Raw genomic sequence first — 24,725 nt, forward strand, 5'->3', positions numbered from 1 at the left:
ACCCAATACCCCATCTCTGCTGGCAATTCTGTCCAGGCCCACTCCCATTCCATTAACCTGAACGCCCGCTGAGCCACGGGCTGAGTTGGGAACTGGCAGAAAGAGATTGGTCAGTGTATAGCTAAGGGTAGCAGGGATGGTTTCTAGCAGTAGGGAGATGGGCCAGGGTGTCACCCTCCAGCCAAGTGTCACAACGTGTTTCCCATTTGCCCTAAACCCTTCCTGGTGACCAGACATGGTTCACCTGCTTCCCAAGTTCTTAGAACATGAAGCGTCCAGCTGCCATCCACCAAAACTGGCCAGTAGCCCAAGGTTTGCCTCAGTTTTATCAGCCTCGCTGCCCTGGCACGTCGCAGTCGAACGCAACTCAGCCCTTCCTCCCGGAGGTACTAAGGCTGAGTTACTAGGCAAACTATTGTGTGCGGCTCTCTCAGCAGAGCCCTTAAAAATGGAACGGGCTGCCTGCTTAGCATGACACTTAAAATGCCAGAATACCGTCAACGATAGTAGCCATCATGCCAGTGTTTTGGACTAAAATTTCCCATCCCCTTCGTGGACCGGGGTTCTCTGTGCTAGCTGATGACTGCCCTCCACCCAGAGGGGGATGGATGCATTTTCATAGTACCTTAGCTAGCCAGCGTGCAAGACTTTATGATAAAAGGTGTATTTACTAAACACTTGGCCCTGGAATTTTTTGGTCTCCACTTTTGGATACACATGTAAAAGTTTGTAATCTCTTCCCCCCGCTCCCACTTCTTCCCTGCACTCCTGTTGTAAAGCTTATAGCTAGTCTCATTGCTAAAACGTAGGGCCTGGATCCAATAAGCTAGTTACTGAACACTAGCCTTATGTACTTGCAATACGAGGCACTCTGACACCCACCGTAACGCCACGCTCCAAGAGGTATCCCTTTGCTCCTTAGTTAACTGGCTAATCATACAGCCTACCGGTCCGCCTGTTTTTCAGTGGGAATTGCACAATGCAATGGAGGGCAGGTGGGGCATGTTTTTTCTCCACGTTTCCAAGTTGTGACCACTACGCGAAGCGCATGGTACAGTGCTTATGGCACTGAGAACTTGGGAGACCAGAGTCAAGACCCTTGCTCTTCCATAGCCTTCCTGGGTGACTGAGGGCACGTCCCTGAGCCTCTCTGGGTCTCAGGTTCCCCTCTGTTAACTGGGGAATGACAGCACCTTCTACCTCACACTGGTGTTTTGAGGATAAATACATGAAAGAGCATGAGGTGCTCAGAAACTATAGTAATTGGCAGAGGGCTCATATGCCCACTGTGATGGGAAAGAGGCAAAGTTCCTGATCTCCAAGTGTCTGGGCTGGGTAGATGGGCTTGGGGGTGGAGCCAGTTGTCCCCTATCTTTGCCCTATTCCCCTCTTCTCCCCAGCCTGGTCATGTGCTCTGCCTCCCATTCTGTCCAGATTCTGCTCCCGCTCACTGGGAAGCAGAGTGGGGTAGTAGCAGCACTAACCAGCAACAGCTGAGGCCAGCATTGGAAGAAATCCAGCATGTTGCTGGCAACACTGAAGATCAGATGAAGTGACTTGTCCAAAATCACACACAAAGTTTTCAGATGAGCCAGGAATTGATGTCCCATCTCCTGACTCCCCAACCTGCCAACACTCCCTCCGAAACCTGACTACTTGAGCAGCGCCCATATTGTGAGAGTCATTCCCCCTTAGTTAAATAGCAATGTCTGCTAGATCCCATAGTTGGGTACTTAGACCTAGCTCCAGGTAGGCTTTCCCCCCCCCCCCATCTACCCCACCCCCACCCATAAAAGAGTCACTCTGCACAATGTCAGCTCAAGTGTACATTTTTATTTTTTAATGGAACATAAACTCCTTTAGAAAAAACATTCATCTGGATGATAACACCCATAGAAAAAACACCAATCTCGTGTTTTTTTTTTTTTTTTAATTTGGCATTTGTTATTTGCATTTATATTAAAGCAAAGTGCATCTTTCTTATTTTTCTCGTTTATACACATTGCACAATACATAAATAATGATGCTTATAAAAGTCTTTATATTTACAAGTAATAATATATTTATATATAACATAAAATACATTTTTTCTTTAATAAATCTCAAGGGTTTTTTTTGAAGGAGTCCTTTTTTTTTTTCGTTTTCTTTTGTTTTATTTCCAAAGCACTACAATGCTAAAGTTCCAATGAGAATGCTTCTCTTGTTCATTTAAACCTTTATATTTAGAAAAATAGCTTATGTTAAGGTCTAAACATGCTCATTGAGCTAAGAACAGTGTAAAAGTATCATACTAGCGTATGAATTCAAGAAGAAATGAAAGAGCGACTGCATTTCTGGATACGACTGGTACCGCTCTAACCTGATCACGGCAGGTTACGATGGACCAAAGATCATGAATACATCCCCCCCCCCCCATTTTTGTTGTTGTTTGTTTGCTTTCTTTTTGTAGGCTTATGTTTTCTCACCAAGGTTGCATCTCAGCTCAAATTGAAAAGCATGGGCCATGCATGTTTTTTTTCCTCATAGTATCAATAAAACAATAAAAGCACTCAAAGTGTGGGCATGCGTCTTCCAAAACCCATGCTGCCACCATGGACTGTTGGCATAACAGTGACAAGACGTGATCTTTAAATAAAGCAACAAGCATACATGAAAGAAGAAGAAGGGGGGAAAAAAAGGAGCAAGGAACTGAACGATACGGTTTCACTTTGCTGCGTTGGCTCCTGATGCCTCCTGGGTGCACCGGCACATACATTTGTTCTGTGTCAGGGACAATGCAGGTGGTTGCCACTGAGGGGGAAGCTGCAGCAAGACAGCCCTGTGTGTGTGCGCACTCAGCAGGACAAGGGGGCGACGAGACGTCTGGCAGCAGAAGACCTCTGGTGTGTCAAAAACATATGTATAAACCCTTTTTTATGAGGGAGCTGTAACAAACAGCGTGTGACTGAATTCCACCAGTCGCTTGGGGTAATAATTTCAGAGGCATTAAATGATTATTTTATGTAATCCCCTCCCACACCTTCTCCTCCCCCTTCTGAGTTATTGGTCATTCACACATTAAAAAAAATATATATTTATCGAAATACCAAGGCAAAAATCTTTCCATAAGCTATTTCTCAAAACAGGGGAGGGGGGGAAAAAAAACACAAAACACAAAAACAAACAAACAAACAAAAAAGTTTGCATGAAAAGCAAGCACTCAGAAGGAAATATTAGCAGCAAAGTAGTTATAATGTCATGAGTCCACTCTGTCTCAAGTCATCGGTTATTAAAAATAACCTCCAACCAGCATGGGCAACTGCTGATAAACTGTCTTGTGTAGCACTGGCCCCAGCCTTTCACAAAGCTGATCTGAACAGTAAATCCGGTCCATGGCTGCTGCATGAACTCATGGTCGTTAGGCCTCTGTAAGCTGTATGCCTTCTCATAGTCAAAAGCCTTGATGGAAAATCCTGGGAAAACTTTGTGAACCAGCAACGTCCTGGAGTCGGGGTTGTCCAGTGTGGCCGACTTGATAAAGACAGGGTAACTACTGCGGTTGTATACCCACACGCCGTCCACTTCCTTAGTCAGCTGGATGCCATAGCCAATTTTGCTGCGGACTTTCTGCACCAGCTGGCTTTTGTTGTCTGAATTGAGCTGTCCGAGGCAGAAGCCGTTCCCCTGAGGTAGATCATAGAAGATATCCAGGGAGGGCTCTTGGACAGAATACAGCCGGCCCACACGCGTTTTCTCTTCCCAGTATGCCACCACGCACCAGTGTGACCGATCCCCCGGCCCCTGAAGAACTTGGGAATCTATAGAGAGAGGGGGGAAGAAAAAAAGAGAGAGATTTATTACAACAGAGATAAATAACATAACTTTATAAATCCTGAGCACTTACAGATTACCCTCTTCCCATAGCTCTGGCAGTGCATTTCAATGACCTGTGATTATTATCATTATCCCTAGCCAAGACCCGGAGCCTAAGTCCCATTGTCAAAAGGATGTAGGCCCATACTCTCAGAGAGCACCAGGGAAGTGAGGCACCTAAATACCTTTGAGGATTTTGCCTTAGGATCCTATGTCAGAGGACTACTAGGCTCCTAAGTCACTCAGGTGCTTTTGAAAATTTTATCCTAAATGATTTTGCCAAAGTCATACAGTGAAGCTTTTGGGAAAGCCAGGAACAGAACCTGACTCCCTGCTCTCCTCTCAGTCTCTTTGGGGCAGATTTTCAAATGGATTTAGGCACTTTGTGCAGATGAAAAACTGGCCTTTTGACCATAAAGAGAGATTAAGAGAGAGATCTACACCCAGAGTTGTACCGATATGACTATTTTCGGTGCAATTTTTTACTGGAACAGTTATAACAGTAGAAATTGGACACAGTTATACCAGTATGAAGGTTCCTTACACTGATATAGCTTATTCCACTTCCTGAACAGGAATAAACTACATTGGTATAAGTCCCTTTATATCAGTGTTACTGCATCTACATGAGTGGACTGTATCTCTTCAACTATGCTGATATAGTTTAAAGTGGCATAATTTTTGTGTGTAGACAGGCCCATGGAAAGAGAGGCCTGATTTAGTGGTTTAAATACAGGGGTGGGCACCAATTAACTCTGGCCATTCTAATCTGTGCTCCAATTCCCATGTCCTCTGCAGCCTTGCTAGTAGCTGGTCTTTTCTGCCTCAGTTTCCTCAGCTCTAAAAAGAGGGTGAAATATTCCACCTTGCAGGGGTGTTGTAGGCAGTAGTTAGCTGATGTCCATGGGTCTGTCTTTACTGCAGCTATCCCAGACTCTTACTAAGGTGCTGCCCCTAATCCCCCCTGCTCCAGCCACACACACAAAAATCTCTCACCTGAGTGCAGTGATACCTTACTTTCACTTGGGCTGATAACTCACCCACTTTGCAGTGAGGACACAGGTTAAACCACTCATGTGCTGATAGTCCTCCAATGCCTTCCCACAATTCACTGGGAAAGAATCACAGAGCTGCTCGATTTACTGCAGCACAGAGAAGCATAGGATGTGCCCCCAGTTGTCTTAGCGAGACATGCGGATGAGTGCAGCACCAGTGAAGACACGGTAACTCGGGGATGACCCTGCAGGCATCTAGGCCAGGCTAACCTGAGTGCTCAGCTCACACTGCCTATCATCTGAGTTAACTCTGCAGTGAAGACATACCCCGTGAAATGCTCTGGGAGATGAAAACTGCTGTGCACCTACAGTAACTGATTTCTTCCCCACCCTCAAACCCTCATTGCAGCGAATCAATTTAAGCAACAGTAAATCAATGTGGATAACATAATACTGGAGCTGCTAATCAGCCGCAGAGATTTTTTTTTCTATGTGAAGTGTGGGTAAACCAGGATGAGGGCTAAGGTACCCACAGCCTCACACACTCCATAGATCACTTTGCTTTCAAAGGCTTTAAGCCTAGACAAGCTTTGTTGATATATAATTTTCCCCCCCAAAAGGGGAGCGATAAAAGGCAAGTTAAACATTGCTCAACAGGAATGGAGGGCACAACAGATCATCTGCTATAATTTACAGAGCCTATTTACGCCTATAGCTGGAACCCTGGTAATAAATGCTACGATTCAGACGTCAGATGAACTATAAATCTGACTGAACTGCAGTTAGACTGTGGTTTGTGGTGGCAGGGTGGAGACCGGAAGTCTTGCATTTGTTAACAAAAAAGAAAAGAAAAAAAAAAAGTCAGTTCTTTTAGACCTTCCCTCCTCTTTCAATCTATCCCTCCTGCTAGCAGCTAAGCCACAGTTGCTGCTACTGGGATTGAGATGGGATGAAAGGACAGAAAAGGAAGGGGAAATGGGGGGTATCTTATGACTCTCATAATAGCACTAGCTAGGTCCATCAGCTCTGTGCTGCTTCACTAATCTTTCCAGCTTTTATAGATATGTTAAGACCTGGGACCTATTAATCTCGAATATTTTATTTAAACAAAAACCAAACAAAAAGCAAGTTCAGAGCTGAAAGCTAGAAAGTAATATTACTTTCCCAAAATAAATCCACACACACACACACACACACACACACACACACACACACGTAAAGATCTCTTACATACAACATAAGAATAGCCATACTGGGTCAGACCAAAGTTCCATCTAGCTCAGTATCCTGTCTTCCGACAGTGGCCAATGCCAGGTTCTCCAGAGGGAATGAACAGAACAGGTAATCATCAAGTGATCCATCCCATCGCCCATTCTCAGGTTCTGGCAAACAGAGGCTAGGGACACCATCCCTGCCCATCCTGGCTAATAGCCATTGATAGACCTATCCTCCATGAATTCATCAAGTTACTGTTACAGTCTTGGCTTCACAACATCCTCTGGCAAAGAGTTCCACAGGTTGATTGTGCATTGTGTGAAGAAATACTTCTTTTTGTTTGTTTTAAATCCGCTGCCTATTAATTTAGTTTGGTGACCACTAGTTCTGTTATGAGGAATAAATAACATTTCCTTATTTATTCTCTTAAAACTACAACATCCCCTAAACCCATTCCACAGCTAGTGATACAATGCCTGATAGTTCTTCCCAACAAACCTGCGTAGCGCCTTAATATAGCACAATAAAATCCTGAAGAAAGAATGACAGAAGGAGAGTAGTGTGGCTAAATTAGCCAGTCCAGTTGCTGTATTTTCTCTGCTTTTTACTGACTATTAATATGCCTGTTTCCCCAACACAGGCATTTTTAAGTCTTTGGAGTCTGTTTAGAGTACAGTACTGTGCTTTTAAAAAATAAATCCAGCCACACACTTTTAATTTCCTCACTTCTATGCCAGCGAGGAAAATATTTCTCCAGTTGCTGGAAGCAGCTACTAAAAATGGGCCCAACTGCACATGTTTGGAAACTAGAAGGATAAGTTGTTGTCAACCTACTCACCAAAAACATGATGGGGGGGGGGGGAGGGGGCGAGGGCTGGAACTATTGGTGCAATGCACTTATGGGGCTATGTAAAAGGGAAACAGCCTTGCGAGTCTACAGGCTTCATTCTGCCTACTTTTAGGTGTGCCCCGATGGGTCTTTCAACCTCCCCCTTTGGTGCCTCACAATACTTTGTTTCATCTAACTCAATCCACTGAAACCTGGCACCAAATAAGCAGCAAACGGGGGAAAAAGCTGAGTGAGAGAAGGGGCGGGAGAAGAGGAGGTCGTAGTGGGGTTGGGAAGAACTGAGCCGGGTATCAAATTACCTTTACCCTAACCTTCTGCCACTACCTCAGCGTATGCACTTCTGGGGGGAATGAGTCTGTGAAAGTCACACTCCACTACTGTCCTGTGTGAAGAGACAGGAAAAGCAGTCGCTCCCCATGAAGGAAAAATTAAACGGGGGAGGAGGGGGGGAGAGAGAGAGGAAATTGCGCGGGAGGAGTAAAAAGAACCAGGAAACGTATCTGGGTAGAAGGCCCTTACACCCTATTGCGTGAAAGAAAATCCCTCAGACTGCATTCTTCCCTTTCATCTTCCCAGCCCGCCAGTCCACCCAGCAATTTTCAGACAGACGTCAGTGAAAGAAGTTTTCAGATTATGTTAATTGCTTAGCCCAGATAAATTGCAGGCTGTGTGTCTCTCTCGCTCCCTCCCCTCTCCTCTGCAGGGGCCTTAAAGCTAAATCTCATGGCACAGACAGGATGTAGAGTTCTCTTTCCACAGACTCCCTAGATCCTGCTCTTCTTTTTACAACAATGCCTTATGGTGTTGCCTTAAGGGCCAGACCCTACCATCCCTACCCAGGCTGCAGGAATTTTGCCTGAGTAAAGACAGTAGATTAGGTTAATCACAGAACACTTCATGGAACTTGTGCAAATCTGAAAGTAACTTGGTTGAAGACCAGATTCTGATCACTGAAACTGATTCTGTTGTAAAACCATGTTAGATCACAATTAGGTCCCATGGATTTCACTCCAGATTTATATTGGTGTAACAGAGGTGAGAATCCAGCCTACTACACATTTCTGAGCACATGGGTTTTTTTAATTATAATTTTTTTGTATGTGTATACTTTTAAAAAAAAAGAGATTTTAACTAACTGTTTTTTTTAAGAGTCAGGAAAGGAAAGCCATATTGTAAAAACAAACAAACCCCAAACCGTAACTTGTGAGATACGTGGAGCTCACGATTTTTGTTTTACTCCAGTTAAGGGCATTTTGGAACAACAAGCATTGAACATGCTGAATCTCACTGAAATTCCTTTAAGTTTTTATTTTCTTTAACATAAAAAATCACCCCTTTCAGGAGGAGGGGGAAAAAAGGGCTATTTCACCTCATGTTTGCACTTGCATTAGTGAAGACCACTTAACAAGTAGCTCATTGCCACTTACAAAGAGTTATTTAATTGCCAGCACATAAAAAAAGAGCTGCCCTGGCTATGAATGAACAGCCCTTTATAGAAGACTGGAAGTTCATGAATGAATCCCACTAGGCTTTTCAATGACATGGGGTGACCAGACCTCGAGGACAAGCTTTGGGTAATCAGGATTTTTTTTTTTAACGAGTTAGTGCCAAAACACAGTATAAACATGTCAAAGTGTCTTCCGCTTGAGGGACTATGCTGTTGACTGGATGTCTACCCCTGAAGCCATGAGAATATATAGGTAGTGCTCAGATAAACAGGATGTGTCCTTGCTGCTGGGCAAGTTACCAAATCACCAAAGATGCTCTTTCACAATTACGCTGTATGTAGCTGTGGGCTGATTTTTCGTCCTTTCCCCAAACTCTCTTGGGGCTGCTGCTAAAAGGCAGTGTTTCTTGTTAGAAACCTAGGTATGGCCTTTGGATGGTGTGGCCAAGAAAGGAGTGTGAAGGGGTGAGAAAAAAGAAAAAAAAAAAAAGGCAGATTATGTGGAGAAGCTCACTAAAGGTTTTCACAGAAAGCTTCACTTATTCTGTGCATTGTGGCAGTGGCCAGGGGCCCCACTGTGGAAGGTGCTGTACAAAGATATAATGAAGAGATGGTCCCTTCCCCAAAGTGCCTGCAATCTATAATATTGTGCACTTAACAGCTAAGGATGTCAAAGGTGGGTAAGTATAATTATCTCCATTATTACAGATGGGGAAACAGAGGCACAGATTTGCCCCAGGCCACGCATAAACAGAATCCAGATCGCTGTGACCCACAGTCCAGAGTTCTATCTGCTAGACCATGTTGCCTCACTACAGATGGCCGTGACAAAACCTTAAATCGGAACCTCCCAAATGGTCCATAAGGTCTCAGCTTCACTGAAGCATCAAAATAAGTAGCTAGTTTTCACAAGAAAGTTTAGTAGGCTGGGAGCTGAGTTCTTTTGAAACTCTGGCCCCAGCTCTATGATGGGCCAACCCAAACCCCTGAAATCCAGACACTCCCCACTTCCTACAACCTGTGAGCATGTTAGACTCTAGAACCAGGCCTTCCGGCTAATACATACTTGGCAAATATTGTTACATGACTGAACCAATGAACTTTCCCCCTCCCCTCAGTGTGCTCTGTGCATCAGCTGATTGCCAGAGCTAGCTCCATTTGAGTGGTGCCATATGCAATGGCTGAGATATACTTTGGGGTCCTTGTTCGGAGTTAAAAGCTCTAGATTGCAAGCTCCTCAGAGCAGGGATAGTCCCTTCTTGAATGTCAAGGGAGCTCCCAGCACTCTGTGGAGGCACAACATTATTATTTCGGTTTTAAGCACCCTTCAATTTTCTGCTGTCACTGATGACTATGATCTGCATCACCGAGTGCCCAGGGGGCCCAATCGGGATCCAGGGCAACAGAGTACAAAACACAGTCTCTGTCCAGTCTCTGTTACTCCCTACCTGTATGTATATTAATCATTATTACTAGTTTTTACATAGCAGCTTTCAGCCTAGGATGTCCCCAAGCATGTCTCATCTTTACTGATGGGGAAACCAAGGCACAGAATAATTAGGGCCACACGCTTCAACAGTGGCCACTGATTTTGTGCTGAGGCTCCCAAAGAAAAGATACACACAGCTAAACGCAAGTGGCCACTCTTGAAAACGTAGGACTCTGCGCGTTACCTAAGGCTGCCTGGTGAATCTCAATGGCAGAGTGGAGAATAGAAGCAAACCCTTAGGACAGCCAGTCCAGCTCTCGATTCCTGGTTAACCACAGCTAATACTGATATTCTGTGGCACCTTTAAGACTAACCGAAGTATTGGAGCATCAGCTTTCGTGGGTAAAAGCCTCACTTCTTGCATCTGAAGAAGTGAGGTTTTTACCCACAAAAGCTTATGCTCCAATACTTCGGTTAGTCTTAAAGGTGCCACAGGACCCTCTGTTGCTTTTTACAGATTCAGGCTAACACGGCTACCCCTCTGATACATAATACTGATATTGTATTTTCTAAAAACCGTACACACGTCATTAGCCCCCGTACGACTTCAATAACATTCCATAAAGATTTTGTGTTTTAACAAATGTTCTTCAACTTTAAACCAGAACAGATTTATACATTGCTTATTTCTGAGCTTTCAGAGGGGGCGCTTTCATTTCCACCCCCCTGCTGTTAACATGTCCCTTAAATGCAAGCAGAAGGAATGAGGGAGACAACTCTAGACAAATACATTGGCTCAGCCACTCCTGGGACACAAAACCGAGCTAAAATTTACAAGGTTTTTTATCTCCTTGTAGTTCCCCTCACAATCCCTGTTGTCTGTTCTTGCATATACCCAAATCCATGGCTTCTTTAGTCACCACTTTAGCCACCACTATGCTTGAGAATATTCACAGATCCCACAAAGGTATTTAAGCTCCTAAAGATATTTAGATCCCTAACTTATGGAAACTGTGGCATATGGCCCTTAGTGGTACACAAGGTTTATAAAAGTTCAATTTCACTCTCCTGGTGAAAGAGGGAGTTCAACTCACTTTCCGTGAAGATATTAGATCTAGAGAGGAAGCCCAAAAGATCTGAAGAAAACCAGGAATGACAGTCAAGAGAAATTAAAAGCTGTTGAAACCAAGGAGGTTGTTGTGAAGATGCAAGTGGGAGTCTTAAATCAAGACAATGCCCAACCTTCACAGAAAGAATGAAACACTAGAATAGTGTTTCCCAAACTTTTTGCCTGCATGACCCCATTTTCTGATTTATTGCTTCCATCAATCCCAAACATGAATCCTCCACACAGCCTGACTTCACATATGCATCATACATGTGAGTTCACATACATTTGAGTTCATGCTGTATGAAGGACACCATTTTTCTCTACAGAATGGTGTACTCTGCACAGTGTGATCTCCCACTCACTATAAATGCAAGCGGAGCCTAAAGATATTTTGGATTACTGTGACCCCACTCACTGATGGGGTGACCCCAACTGCCCATAGCGTGCGGCACTAGAACATTGTTCTAAGATCGGTAACATGCTTGTGTTGGGTTTTCCCAGGATTCTAAAGGGGAGGACTTACATAAAATGTTATCACTAATTTTTAGAGCTGATGGGGAAATCTGGAGGGTTGCCTCCCTTAAAAACCGAGGAAAACCAAGAGCTTTCATTTAAATTTTTCTCAAAATGTTGGGGTTTTGTTGAAAAATAGGGTTTTGAAAAAAAACTTTTGACTAAATTGTACTAGTATTAGCTTTTTTTTTTTAATTTCTGGGGATTGTAATCCCGCCCATATATAGCTAAACCTTGTTGTACCCTAATAAGAAAATGGCATCTGTGCTCTCAACAAGGGCTAGAACATTTGCCAGAGAGGGTGTGTCTACAGCTGTGGCAGCGAACCTCTGAGCCCAGGTCAACAGACTTGGCCTTGTGCTCCACCCTTAAAAATAGCTGTGTGGACATTGCTGCTCAGGCTGGAGCTCAGGGTCTGAAGCCCACCCCACTCCCCCCCGCCCCCCCGCCCTAGGCTTTAGTGCCCAAGCTGCAACTGAAAAGCACTGTCCACACAACTATTATAAGCCCAGTAGCACAAGCTCTGTAAGCCCTTGTCTGTTGATCCAGGCTCTGAGGCTGGCTGTGCAGACATACCCAAAGAAAAAGGACAGTGTGTGGGGTTAAGTAACTGGGTTTGGATTCAGAAAAGTTAAGGTCAATTCCCAGCTCTGACACAGACTTCCTGTGTGACCCTGGACATGTCATTTATTCTCTCTCTGCCTCAGTGCCCATATGTAAAACGCGGAGAATGTTACTTCCTTCCCCACGCCTGTGTTTGACTTTAAACTCTTCAGTTCAGGAATCAGGACTTGCCAGTGCTAAGCTCCTGGGCATTCTAGGCAATGCAAACAAACCAATAGTTTATTTTTCTTAACATATTTTGTTTGCAGGGAAACACAGAGGTAACCTCTCTTTGTTCGGACACAAGGTTGATATATTTCCTTATACACATGAATGAAATAGGAAATGTAGGCTCTCTATGAGTGGCAATTCTGTCTTTAGATTTTAAGGCCTCATTTTTGTTTCCATGAAAAGTTCACAAAGATGGTGGGAAAATACCTATTTTTTAATTATTATTTTGGCAAAGGTAACTTCTCGCTAGTTAGTTCACTTCTGTAGAAAACAGTGAGTCTTGCAGAGGATACGCTATCTTAGCTCCCTACTCCCTCTATTTGATTGTCTGAATTTATTTTAAAATTATAAGATTTTTGTAATAATACCTCTTGCCTGAAATTAGCAGTATGAATTTGTTTGTGATCAAGTTTTAAAATGACCTTAGTTGGCTCTTTTCACTGTGCTGTTTGCATTAAATTCTTTATTATATTTCCAGTTATAGAACTATTTTAAACAATATTTAGATTTCTTAGTTTTTTTAACAATCTATATGTGACCCTAAAGTTTTCCTTGAGGCCTGTCTAGATTTTCAAGGCTTCAGGTGTTTTTATTGCTTCCCTTCTCCATGATACTGTGGTTGGACTTTATATGAAACATGTGCCAAATTTAATATACTTTATTGAACAATGTACCCTGAAATGATAAATAAAAAGTTGATGAGGAAGAGCTGCTAGTTTCCCAGTGCCTCTATCAGAGTCATTGGCGCAGAGTTTACCGGCCATCACAGACACACTGATACTACCCCCGTACTTAAGGTACAGAAAGGCTAAGGGTATGTCTACACTACCCGCCGGATCGGCAGGTAGCCATTGATCTATCGGGGATCGATTTATCGCATGTAGTGTAGACGCGATAAATCGATCCCCGATCGCTCTCCCGTCGACTGCTGAACTCCAGCTCGGCGAGAGGTGGAAACAAAGTCGACGGGGGAGTCGCGGCCGTCGATCCCGCGCTGCGAGGACGCGAAGTAAGTTATTCTAAGTCGATCTAAGATACGTCGACTTCAGCTACACTATTCTCGTAGCTGAAGTTGCGTATCTTAGATTGACCCCCAGCGTAGACCAGGCCTAACTTATCTGCTACAGACTTTAAATCAGTAGCAAATTTGGGCCTAGAACCCAGGAGTCCCGACTCCCAGCCCCCACCTATAGACACTCTATCAGGGATCTTTAACCTGGAAGCCACAAACAAGTTTCAGGGGGCTGTGATCGCCTTGCCTTTCTTTCTGGCTACATGGGAGCCAGCCCCCAAAACTTTCTGTTGTAACATGGGGTGATGGGCTATGGAAAATGCTGAGAATGGCTCCATTAAACAATGCTCCCTCCCATATCCGTCTTTCTCCCTTCCAGCACACAGAAAACTAATATGAGGTTTAAAAAAATTGGCTGGACTAGTGTAAGCACAATGTGTTACCCTCCCAGGGGGTCCAAGATTGAGATGAAATTCAGTCTGCTCCTCCCCAGACTGGAAGCATCTTGTCATTCTCAAGTAATCCCCTTCGGCTGACCCTGGAGGGGCATTCATGAACTCTACACCATGACCAGCTTTTCCTGGCCAGACAGACAGACCAGATCAATAGACAGCCATGGAGGCAGAATAAAAAAGGATGCGTTCCCAACAGATCTCTCCCCACCCAAAGAAGAGTGCCCAATGCGACGTCGATCTTACCGAAAGTACTCCATGTTCTCATGCATATGCCTGTTCAGCTTTCACATATGCATTTACTTCCAAATACATTCTATGTTGCACTCATGTAAAAGGGAGGGTCGCTCGAATTCACTGAAATCAACCTAGTCTAAAATATCCCACTTTCTCACAGAGAGACCTTTAAATAGCATGTCCCCAAGGTCTGATTTTTAAACCATTATAAGGGTTTTTTCTGCTCTCTTGCCCGTGTTTGTAAGTTCTTTCAGCAAGACCAGTGAGCAACCTCACCAAACATGGTCATCTCCCACCTATCTCACCTATCTGCGCACCCCTCTCTGCCTATTGCCTCTTCAGCCTCAATTTTGCTGCTGCTCTTAATGGTAAACAGCCTTTTGCACAATCTGGGGAAAAGAGTGTGCTCTGAGAGAAGTGTATGGCAGTGACGTAACATGCAGCAGAAAGTGCAAATAACCATGAACGATGCATCAGTGAAACTGCCTATACACACAGTGCGGGCTAATGTACCGAGTGAGCTTGGGTAAAAAAAGGGCATTTCTGTTCCTTTCCGATCTTTCTAGTAATTTTGGGGGTGGAGGATGGGCTACTTGTAAAAACAGGAGGCACAAAATGTTCCCATGTAAATGATTTTCAGGTTAACAGTGTTGGGTTAAGCATCTGATTTGTCTAGCAATGGCAAAATCAAATAATCCAAATTCTGCCTTTTGAATGGTATATTGGTGCCCCCCAATGATTTTAATGGAGGCTACACACACACACACACATCCAAGAGAAGAGTTGGCTCTCAAAGACTTCTTACCCCATCCGTTGTACACCCCATTAACCCCAAGGGCAGTGCAGACAGCTAACTCTTGATGGCACAGGTCATTTCTGAAAGGCTAATTTAGGAGAGTATGACGTGTTAAATTCCTGTTGTTGTTGTTGTTGCTGTGGTTTTCACAGACAATAATAAACCCAACCCAATCTTGATATGTACACAAGCTCCCAAACTGTAGTGATCACCAGCCCCCAATGGGGCAGCATCATGGAAACTGAATCACTACACAATAGACTCTAGAGGAGCTGCTACAGTCTGTCGTGTCAACACGTACTTAGGGAGCCCTTAATCGGTGGATTATTGACACAGATAGACCATAACATCTCTTTAGGAGCCATTACAGTCTATCGTGTCAATGGGTACTTATGGAGTCCTTAATCCGCGGATTGACAGGCTAGACCGTAAATGTGTGTCTATGTCTAATTAGGCAGCTCTTATTACTCAGCATATACAGTAACTCTGCAAGCTAAAGAGCCTTAGGAATTTTTTCTTATTTAACGAGATGCCCATCTGCCCAGACAAATATCTCTCTGCTCCCTTTCATATTCAGGGAAAATAAAATGGAAATATTTTTTTCCAAACTATGTGGGGGTTTTTTTAACTTAATCTTTTAGTGTGTAAAAAAAACCTTTTGTTCTATTAAAACACTAAGCCTGAAATTCCTACTCATGCAAAACTCCCATTTGATTTCAATCAGAGTTTTGTCTTGAGGAAGGACTATAGGATTTTGCCGTCAGTATGTGAAGCTTTTATGACAGTTTAGTTTCTAGAGCCGGGCCAAGCTGTTAAGTCTAGATTCAGCTCTGAACTTTTAAAGTTTAATGAGGATGTTCAGATTAAGGTTTTGGGTCAAGCCATTATGGAGTAAGGGGTCAAGCACCAAGTGCAGATCTGGAGATGAACTTCCCAGATCAGAGCCGTGATCCTGGTTCATGCCCTTGTTAATTATTATCAGGTCTGTGCAAAACTTCCACAACAAAACTAAGTGAAATTTGCCTGGTTTAGAAGATGCAAACCTGAAACTTGCCCAAAGGTTGTTCTAATGGTCACCAAGGCTGGCAAACATTATGGTGAAACCGCAACCAAGTTTCAGTCAGAGCCAGCGTGACTTCTGAGATATGATTATGGGTGGAAGGTATCTGAAACTCTGTGATGTCCCCCAGTGTTTCACCCTCAAACATAATGGTTTGGGCTGAGCTTTCCTCTTTAAATCTTTGGCTTTCATTCAAATCCAAAAACTCAATGGGTTAATTCAAGTGTGGGGCTGGGTGGACACTGCTTAAAAAAAAAAAAAAAAAAAAAGGTTCCTGTGAGGCCGTAGGGCTGAGGTCAATGAGTTCCTCAGAGTTCTATCTAAAGGCCCCAGACAGCAGACACTCAGACTGGAAACACTGAGACATCCTGAACTGTAACAGTGTCACCACATGGGCCAGCTCTCTTTGAATGCTACCGACTTCAACAGCTGAACAGGGCCCCAGAAGTGTGTCTTCAACACAGGAAATTAAAGCCTGAAAAATGTAGGATGATTAAAAAAAACGAACACGCACATTATGGGTCAAACACTGCGCTACATTCTCAATGCCAGCTTTTTAATCTACTTTTTAAATATACAAATTAAAGAGAGGGGAGGGAAGGGATAGGGGACAAGAACAGACAAGAACAGAACTGAAACTGAAATCTGCAGGGTTCTCTCGCTCTTGCCAAACAAAAAATTTGATTCATAAATGTACAACTAGTCATTGCTACTGTCTGATGATGATGATTAATCAATTACTAGTGCTAAAAATTACCCAAGAAGAGAAGAACTCTTTTATGCCCAGTTAAATTTTCTTTAAAAGCCAGCAAAGCAGAAGCCACCAGCCCTTGTAAGTAGTGTGTTTGGAGCTAGAAGAAAAACACACACACCAAAAATGCCTGTCTGCCTGTCTCCAGTGGTTAGAAAGGAGCCAGCTGACTCCAGCTTCCTCTGTCCCAGGCTTTGGGCCTCATCAGCCATGCAAATTATAGAGTACTGCTGTCTGAAGGCCGAATTTCAACTTAACTCAGAGAAAAGCCTTAGAGGAAGGGTGGGGATCCTAGAGTCAGCCAAATCCATTCATAATATTTACAGTAAATGGGCCTCTTTGCTGTTGTTTAGTATACAGTCAGCCTAATTATTTTTGAAGTTTTAATTTCAAGAACTTTCTTTATTTGTCTCTCTTTTTCAAACCCCCCAAAATCCAGGAATCTTCTTCTTTGTTTTATTTTAACTCTGGGAAGCAAGGGTGGGAATCTTACCCACCCCCATCCCCTAAACGGGAATGAACCCTGTGTTTGGATAAGAACAACAAACGTGAAGGGGGCTGTCAGTGGTAGTGAGAGAGAAGGAGAGAGAAAATTCCGTTAATAAAGGCTTTAAAAAATATGTGATAGGATTTCAGACAACAGAAAAGAAGCTCCTACTATACACTTTGGTTCTGTCCTATATCGCAGTGGTTTTCCGACTGTGGTCTGCAGACTGCTGGGGGCCTGCAGACTATGTCTAAATTTCCAAAGGGGTCCACAAATGGAAAAAAAAGTCGAAAACCACTGCTGCATAGGCTTTTACGTCACACCGTTGACTAGCTGAGCAGACAAACAATAAGGGCTAGAGGGGATGCGCACACCAAAGTCCTATTAGTATCGTTCTGATACATCTGAATGGGAAACCCATGCAGCAAAAAAAATATTTTAGCTATAGCAAATTTTCTTATTTCATACCCTGTCAAAGAAATAGTATAAATGACACGCTCAGTTTTCTCTAGTGTCATTGGTTCAGCTATTCTACTTTCCATGAAGTGCTCTTGCTACAAACTATTTGATCCATATCTTTGTAAAGTGACAGGTTTCAGAGTAGCAGCCGTGTTAGTCTGTATCCGCAAAAAGAACAGGAGTACTTGTGGCACCTTAGAGACTAACAAATTTATTAGAGCATAAGCTTTCGTGGACTACAGCCCACTTCTTCGGATGCTGTAGTCCACGAAAGCTTATGCTCTAATAAATTTGTTAGTCTCTAAGGTGCCACAAGTACTCCTGTTCTTTTTGTAAAGTGACACGCTTATCAACTTCAGGAGATTCTGCCACCCTTTCTCCCAGTGAGTGCATACCTTGTACTATAAGGAGCCGCCCCATGCAAGGAAAGGAGACTTGACTTAGGGTCAAGGTCTACACTACAAACTTTTGCTGGCATTGCTATGTTGGTCAGCGGTGTGATGAGGTGTGTCCTGTGACTGCTTCTGGGGGTTGGGGGCGGGGGGGATGGGTACTAGAATAAGCTTGGAAAAGCTCAGTTTTGCTGGTATAAGCTGCATACACACTAGAAGCGTTTTGCTGGTACAATACGCCGGTATTGCTATCCCAGCAAAGTACTCCTAGGGTAGACCTGGCTTGAGTAAGTGGCAGCACTTAATCTTGGACTGCAATAACAAAACACTCCCAAGTTATTCTGAAGACAGGTTCTCTCTTCTCTGGCCCCATCTCTCTTAGTTCTTTCTGTTTCTCCCACATACCTCAACCTCTCTTTCTCCCCTCTCCATGTCCCTCAGATATTGCACTTACACTGCTCCCATGTGGTGTCTTTTCAAGTAATTTGCTATAAATCCTTCAAAATCCATTTTGGACGTGTGATTTTATTCTGGTAAGAACAATAATCTTCCCACCCACAGATCCCATCCCACACTGTGTAGCCTGAAACCCTCATCCCTGCCCCTCTTGTCCCTGCCCCAGGCTTTTCAGACACCAGGTACAACCAGGGGTTGTCTTGTTTTAAGGAGAATCAGCAAGATTTCAGTGGTTTCCCTTGACATGCAGGGAACCTGAGCCAGCACGGGAGTGCTGCTGTTGCACTGCCAAGCTACTCACTCAGTTGCATGGGCCAAGAGGGGAAAACACAGGTTAGTGACCCATTTGCATGATAAGTCCATGTCTCCTGAAACACACCCTTTTTCTACCTATCTCCAACCCCTATTTGAGCCTAAGCTCTTAAGAGCACGGAGAAGGCATAGATAGGACTGGCGACTTCCCATCACTCACCAAAGAGAACCACGCCTGCAACTGATCTTGCCAAAACGCATTTCCCTGTGTATACTTACTCCCGCCTGTATTCCCATTGATGTCAATAGGTTTTATCTTCCTTTTCAATCATACCAATGTAATTCAGGAATAACTCCATCAAAGCCAATGGAGGTAGCCTGGCATAAAACCAGGGTAAGCAATCTTTATGCCCAAGGACTTCCAGAATGAAAGATTTCCTGGAGTAGGGCTTGCAGGATGAAGACTGTAAACCTTTTCCAGTAAATAAAAATCAAATCAAATACAAGAAAGAGTTCAACAATAAAACCCAGGTCACACTGCAGTAGCCCGGTCACCTATTCATTCTGCAGGAAGTTTGATCTCCTTATTGCACCTTGGAGCAAGGAGAGATAGGGGCTCAGCAAAAGTTGTAGCTCTGAACTTTTTTTTCTTTCCAGTGAGAACATGTAGCTATGTGGGTTACATGTTAACAGGCTCGTAAAGGACTTAATAAAAAAATCAATGCATAGGAGCCTAGTATTTCCAAATTGATATTTAATACCCAGACATGTATTACATTTTTTTCCTAAACGCATTCCATACACACACACACAATTGCTGAGTCGAATTTTAATAATGAAAAATTTAAAAACCCACTCTCCACAGCACACTGACCTACAGTTCTCCCCAAAGTTATTACAAGACCAAAAACAGACATTTACCAAAAAAAAAAAAAAGTCCACCCTTGCTTAAAACACTATTTTTCTAGAGAGTAGGGAAATGTTTCTTATACGGATATAAGATGTGGAAAAATACAGTTAGAAACAAAAGTTCTTTTCATTCCCTCATGCCCTGATCCCCCCCCCCCTCCATAACAATTATGAAAACTGTTTAGATGGGATGGCATTTTGAACATTTACTGCATTCCAGCCAATAAATTCCATTCCCGGATCTGATGGAAAAATCACCCCCCCCCTTTCCCCTCCCCACCCCTCGCTTTCATTCTTTCTGTCTTTCTTTACAACCTAATACCCTGTCGACTCAGGGCCAGGGCCTACTTAGGGGGAAAAACAACACCAAGCGCCAGACTGGAGACAGCATGCAGACTGAAAAAGTTAATCATTACTTCTGTCTGCCTTCATAATCTAATCACTTCTATTCCAAAGCGCATGCAGCAAAGCTCTCTCACACACACATGCACACGCATTCAGGCCCACAAAATATGTTCTGGTGGTCTGTTCCACCCACACCACCCCCTCCCCCTCTGTCGTCCTGTCCACCCCACTCTCCAAATGCAACCCTGGTAACTCCAGGTTAAGAATGAAATTTAATAGCCAAAAGCAACAGTGAAGGACATTTCAAAATGTTCAGACTAGGGTCACAAGCAAGAAGCTGCTTATCTGCCCCTTCCCCACTCCATCCCATCACTTCCCACCTTACTCTCTGGATTAATACTACTTAGCAATTATACAGTGCATTACATTCATTAACTAATTAATCCTCCGAACATTCCTGCAAAATGGGTAAGTGCTAGGATCCACATTTTACAGATGGCGGAACTGAGCCAGACAGTGGTTTAAGTGATTTGCCCTAGGCTACACAGTAAGTCAGTGGCAGCACCTGAGTCAGAACTCAGGAGTTCTTGGCTCTCAATCCCATTTAAACTCCATTTCTAATCCAGTTAGGGCACCCAGTTACAGCCCGGTTGTCCCTGACCTAGTTACCACACAATTAAAAGTTGCAATCTAGACAAAACCTAACTGTGTCTCGATAACTAGGCTGAACCCAGAGGCACTCCAAGACTTCAGCCTGGTTCTGGGGACACAGTTGGGTGCTATCTAGCTTATAACTTTTAACCATGCTGTAACTAGGTCAGAGGACAACAGGATTGTAACTGGGTCTCCTGGTTCCGCTATAGCTGGGGTAGAGATGGGATCTGAATCTAACAGACCACGCAGACTCCTTGCTTACCCATGAACCTCACAGAAACACGGGTGTTGACAGGACTTTATAGTTTAGACTGTGTCCACAACGTGAACAAAAGTAACACACCAAAAATAAACTTGTTCCAATAAACCCCAGCTATTTTACATCTCCCTTCCTCAGCAGCAAAGCAACAGTGCAGAATTTGTATCTTCCAACTCATCTCGACATTATTTGTCCGTGACAAAGAAAGAAAAGGGATGGGGGAAGGGTGGCCTGCTTGTTACCATCACTCCAGTTATCACAAGCGGCTGGGCTACACAGTACCTTACATTGAATCCCCTGCCTTCCAGAGTCAATTAGGCACCAATGATCTTCCAGGGCATTTACACAGCCTGGCACTTCATTGTTTTACTGGTATTTCCTTTCCATCTCCCTCCACCATTCACACTGCACATTCCCCCTCCCCCCTCCTCCCAATGCACTGACTACACTATAAAAGAATGGAGGCCTTATGGGTGAGGCTCTACAGTTCTTGGGCCCCCTTCCGCAACAGTCACACAAGCCAGTGATCTTTACTCACCTGAGTAATCACTACAGGCATGAGTAATGGTTCTAGGATTGAGCCCGGTGACATTAAAGGATACATTTTCCATACTTACCCTGCAAGGCAGTGGAAAAGAATAGAAAAACTACAGGTCACACTTTGCACCGCATTAAGATTTATGAGTTTGTTCCTTATCATGAGCTAAAAAGCCTCAGCCTAGTTTACAAAGAAAATTAATTCACCAGTTCAAGCCTAGGGATGTAAACTTCAGGCTCCCAGCTAGTTTTCCAAACAAGACTTCTGCTATTTAATTCCTGCATCACTGCTTGAAGTATGATTTTATGCACTTATTTACTCTGTCCAACATGGTATTGCACAAATGAAACACTCAGATGCAATAGAATAGTATCAGATGGGCGTTAAGTCCCACTACCAGCAGGGCAAAAATCTCTCTGGTTGTGTGGAGCTCTTATTTTTGGGGGGTTCTGATTTTAGTTAGTGTTCTCCAGATCTTCAAAATGCAGTCCTATCAGTGTTCTTGAAATATGCAGATAATCACTATACCTGCCTGGAATGTAAAGCGTGGTTACTCATCAAAGTGCAAATAGAAAAAATCACCACTGGGTTGTCCATTAGACTACACCGTACATTATCCAACTTGGAAAGACTCTCACACTGAGCGGTAATGCTCTGGAATTTTAGTATCTATAAATTAAAGGCATCAGTTTCAACACTTAAAGTCATTTGGTCCAGGGCCAACTTTACCAATTATAAAATGAAGACTGTTTGAAACATTCACCACCTCCCCAGCACCCGGGTTTGTCAGGCATAAATAAGGTTGCTTCGGAAGCTAATGAACATTTTATTAGGACACCGTTGGTAACACCAGGTGTCTTTGTATGCTTTTAAAAGATCGTAAGGGCTGACCAGACCCTTGGTGATGGGAGGTCTGCCTTAAAAAGGCATGATGAGAACCGAACGTTCCAAGTTATTTTACTCCATTGAATGCTGGCATACTGCTCACTTCTAAAAGTTAGCTCTCATTTAACCTACTTTGGCAGCAACACTCTTCAAACAACATCTTTACCACCAAAAGAAGATTACTATTCTTAGTCCCATATTTGCTTATTATGTACATGTATGTACACACATATAATATTTTGAATGTTCTCCAATTTGAGCAGTTTGGAAGTAATTAATTTAAGACAAAATATGCCTTCCCTCTTTATTAGCAAAAGCCCTCGGAAAGATCAGCATTATTTTTCTGTGGGCCTGCAATTTATCAACCAACCAGGGAGACACAAAGGCTCCTGAGGACGTACCTGAATAATCTAAAATCTACCCAGCTCCCGCACAGCGTTTAACATGCTGCTTTCTACAGAGGCTTGATAGGAGTAATTGCATATATGGAGGACTATATTCACCTACATACACCGGCTCAACTGAAACAAGATGACACGAGGGATTAAACTGAAGTTGGTGTTTCAAAATTGTGCCAACAGATTAAATAAAAAAAGAAGTCGACAACAACGCTCTCCTGCAAAACCACTTCGGCCTGCATTCAACCTGCCTGCATCACTCTGCTCTGGCGTCAGTGCTGTGTTTTGACAAGTCACCCTGGCTGAATTCTCAGCAATGCTTTACACTCTGACAATTACGACCCGAGGCTCTCATTGTGTTATGAAAACAAAACGAAACAAGAAGCAGCCAACGAATGAGCTCCTCGTCTCCTGTAATAGCCTCTATTTGAATAACGATAAGATAACTCAGTGAACTAGTTAGGCTGCAGCTTTGTGCGTATTCAATCAAGGGAAGTGATATCAGTCTAGCCAAAAGTCCTACTGATGCATATGAAATTGGGAGGGTAGTAAAATTAGACACAATGGCACCCTCACACCCAGCGATGCGTCATCCCAACCCATCGCTATCAGCCTGTCACTCCTTGCGTGTATGTGTGGAGAGCTTGGTCCTGTGTAGCACAGGTGCAGGGTGAGTGTGTGTAAGAGCAAGGCAAAAAGAGTTAGGCACGGGAGGGAGTGCACAGGGAAGCCAATTCTGCATTAGTGAGAGCACTGCTGCATGGCAACCAAATTACGTTTGGAGTCAGAGCTAAGAGCCTAATTAGGATGGGGAAGGATGGCTTTTAAGACCCGTATCTCCTCAGAGGTGCCCATTCTCTACCCATATCCCAACCCTTTCACTTTGAGCACTTGCAAGTTAAGGCAGCAGGCATGCAGGGGGAACAGAGACAAACACTCAGTTTAGAGGACTATACCTAGAACTGAACCCTGTGCCTCCATTCACACTTGTGTCTGGAAGATGACAATCCAAGGACTTGCCGGATCAAAGCCAGAATATCATCAGCCCCCTATGAGCCACATTTTTTTTTTTTTTTAAAGGAAGGCCTAACTTGTAGTGGTTCTTCACAAACATGCGAACAGCTGAAGTCAGCTCCACCAAGCCAGCTCTAAATGGCATTCATTTTTTGTCTTAGTTAATGCACTAGCAAGATCTCAGAGAGGATTCCCAAGGAACTTTTCAAAAAGGCGTAGTGGTTTGATGTTATTTAAAATAAGGAAAACAGAGCAGACTTAAAGTGCAAACGCTAAGGACATAGCATTTAGGAAGCTGAAGCTGCAATGCTTTTTGTGCAGCAAGATTAAAAGAGTAAGGAAGGGCTGTGCAAACTCTTATAAAATTTCTCTCTCTTTTTTTTTTTGCAAGTTAAAACCAAGATAATGACACTGGGTGGGGACCAATTCTGTGGGCTGAGCAGCCAAACCAAAATTAGCCTCCAAGCCAAGAGCTTCCTCAGCCTGGCAGTTTGGGGAAGGAAGCTGAGAAAAGTTATGAAAAGATTCTTCAATAAATTGAGCAACAAGGCTGAGTTTTTAGCGTTCAAGCAAAGGTGACCCTGCTATTAAAATATTTTTCAACATAATAAAAATAAAACAGAGTACTCCAACAAGCCTCTCTCTGAAACTCGGGCACCGCGAGAACTTTCTGATCACTGGGGGAAAAGGGTTCTTTTTGTTTTCCTTTCCCCCTCTTCTCTCCTTTCATTAATAACTATGTTTTCTTTTCTTTCTATTTTTTTCTTGGCTCTTTCCTCATAAAAAATGATGCAATTTCCTGTCTTGTCCCAATGTTTCCTGTTAATTAACAGGGTGAAAGTTATCATCACATATTTAAACTCCTACCCAAAACAACTCTGCAGAAAATGGTTCTCCGGCTGGTACAGCACTTTGAGGCAAAAGCAGGGCTTAATTTGTAGTGAAAGAGGTGCTGGGACTCAAGCCATTAAGTGCCGGCGCTCAAGCAATTTTTTTACTTTCATAACTGAAGTGGCAAGCCCAGAGATGCCAGGGCTATGAACTGCCAAGGCTAGAGATGCCAGGGCTCAGTACTGGCACAAATTAAGCACTGGGCAAAATACCCATAAGGCTAGACCAACCA

At 43.5% G+C, this 24,725-nt stretch overlaps 1 protein-coding gene across 3 annotated transcripts in view; it reads right to left on the reverse strand.

The window, feature by feature from the left end:
• Window positions 1-1,813: 1,813 nt before the first annotated feature.
• The window catches only part of SMAD7 (SMAD family member 7), a 41,644-nt gene continuing 18,732 nt past the window's right edge, over window positions 1,814-24,725 (reverse strand). For all 3 annotated transcript variants that reach the window (XM_008166041.4, XM_065598713.1, XM_065598712.1), the window contains one exon: window positions 1,814-3,797. In XM_008166041.4, the coding sequence (XP_008164263.1) occupies window positions 3,259-3,797 (539 nt within the window). In that variant the 3' untranslated portion in view covers window positions 1,814-3,258. The remainder of the gene's footprint in view (window positions 3,798-24,725) is intronic.

The sequence above is a fragment of the Chrysemys picta genome, chromosome 6 (assembly GCF_011386835.1).
Source record: "Chrysemys picta bellii isolate R12L10 chromosome 6, ASM1138683v2, whole genome shotgun sequence".
In the NCBI taxonomy this organism is placed as follows: Eukaryota; Metazoa; Chordata; order Testudines; family Emydidae; genus Chrysemys; species Chrysemys picta.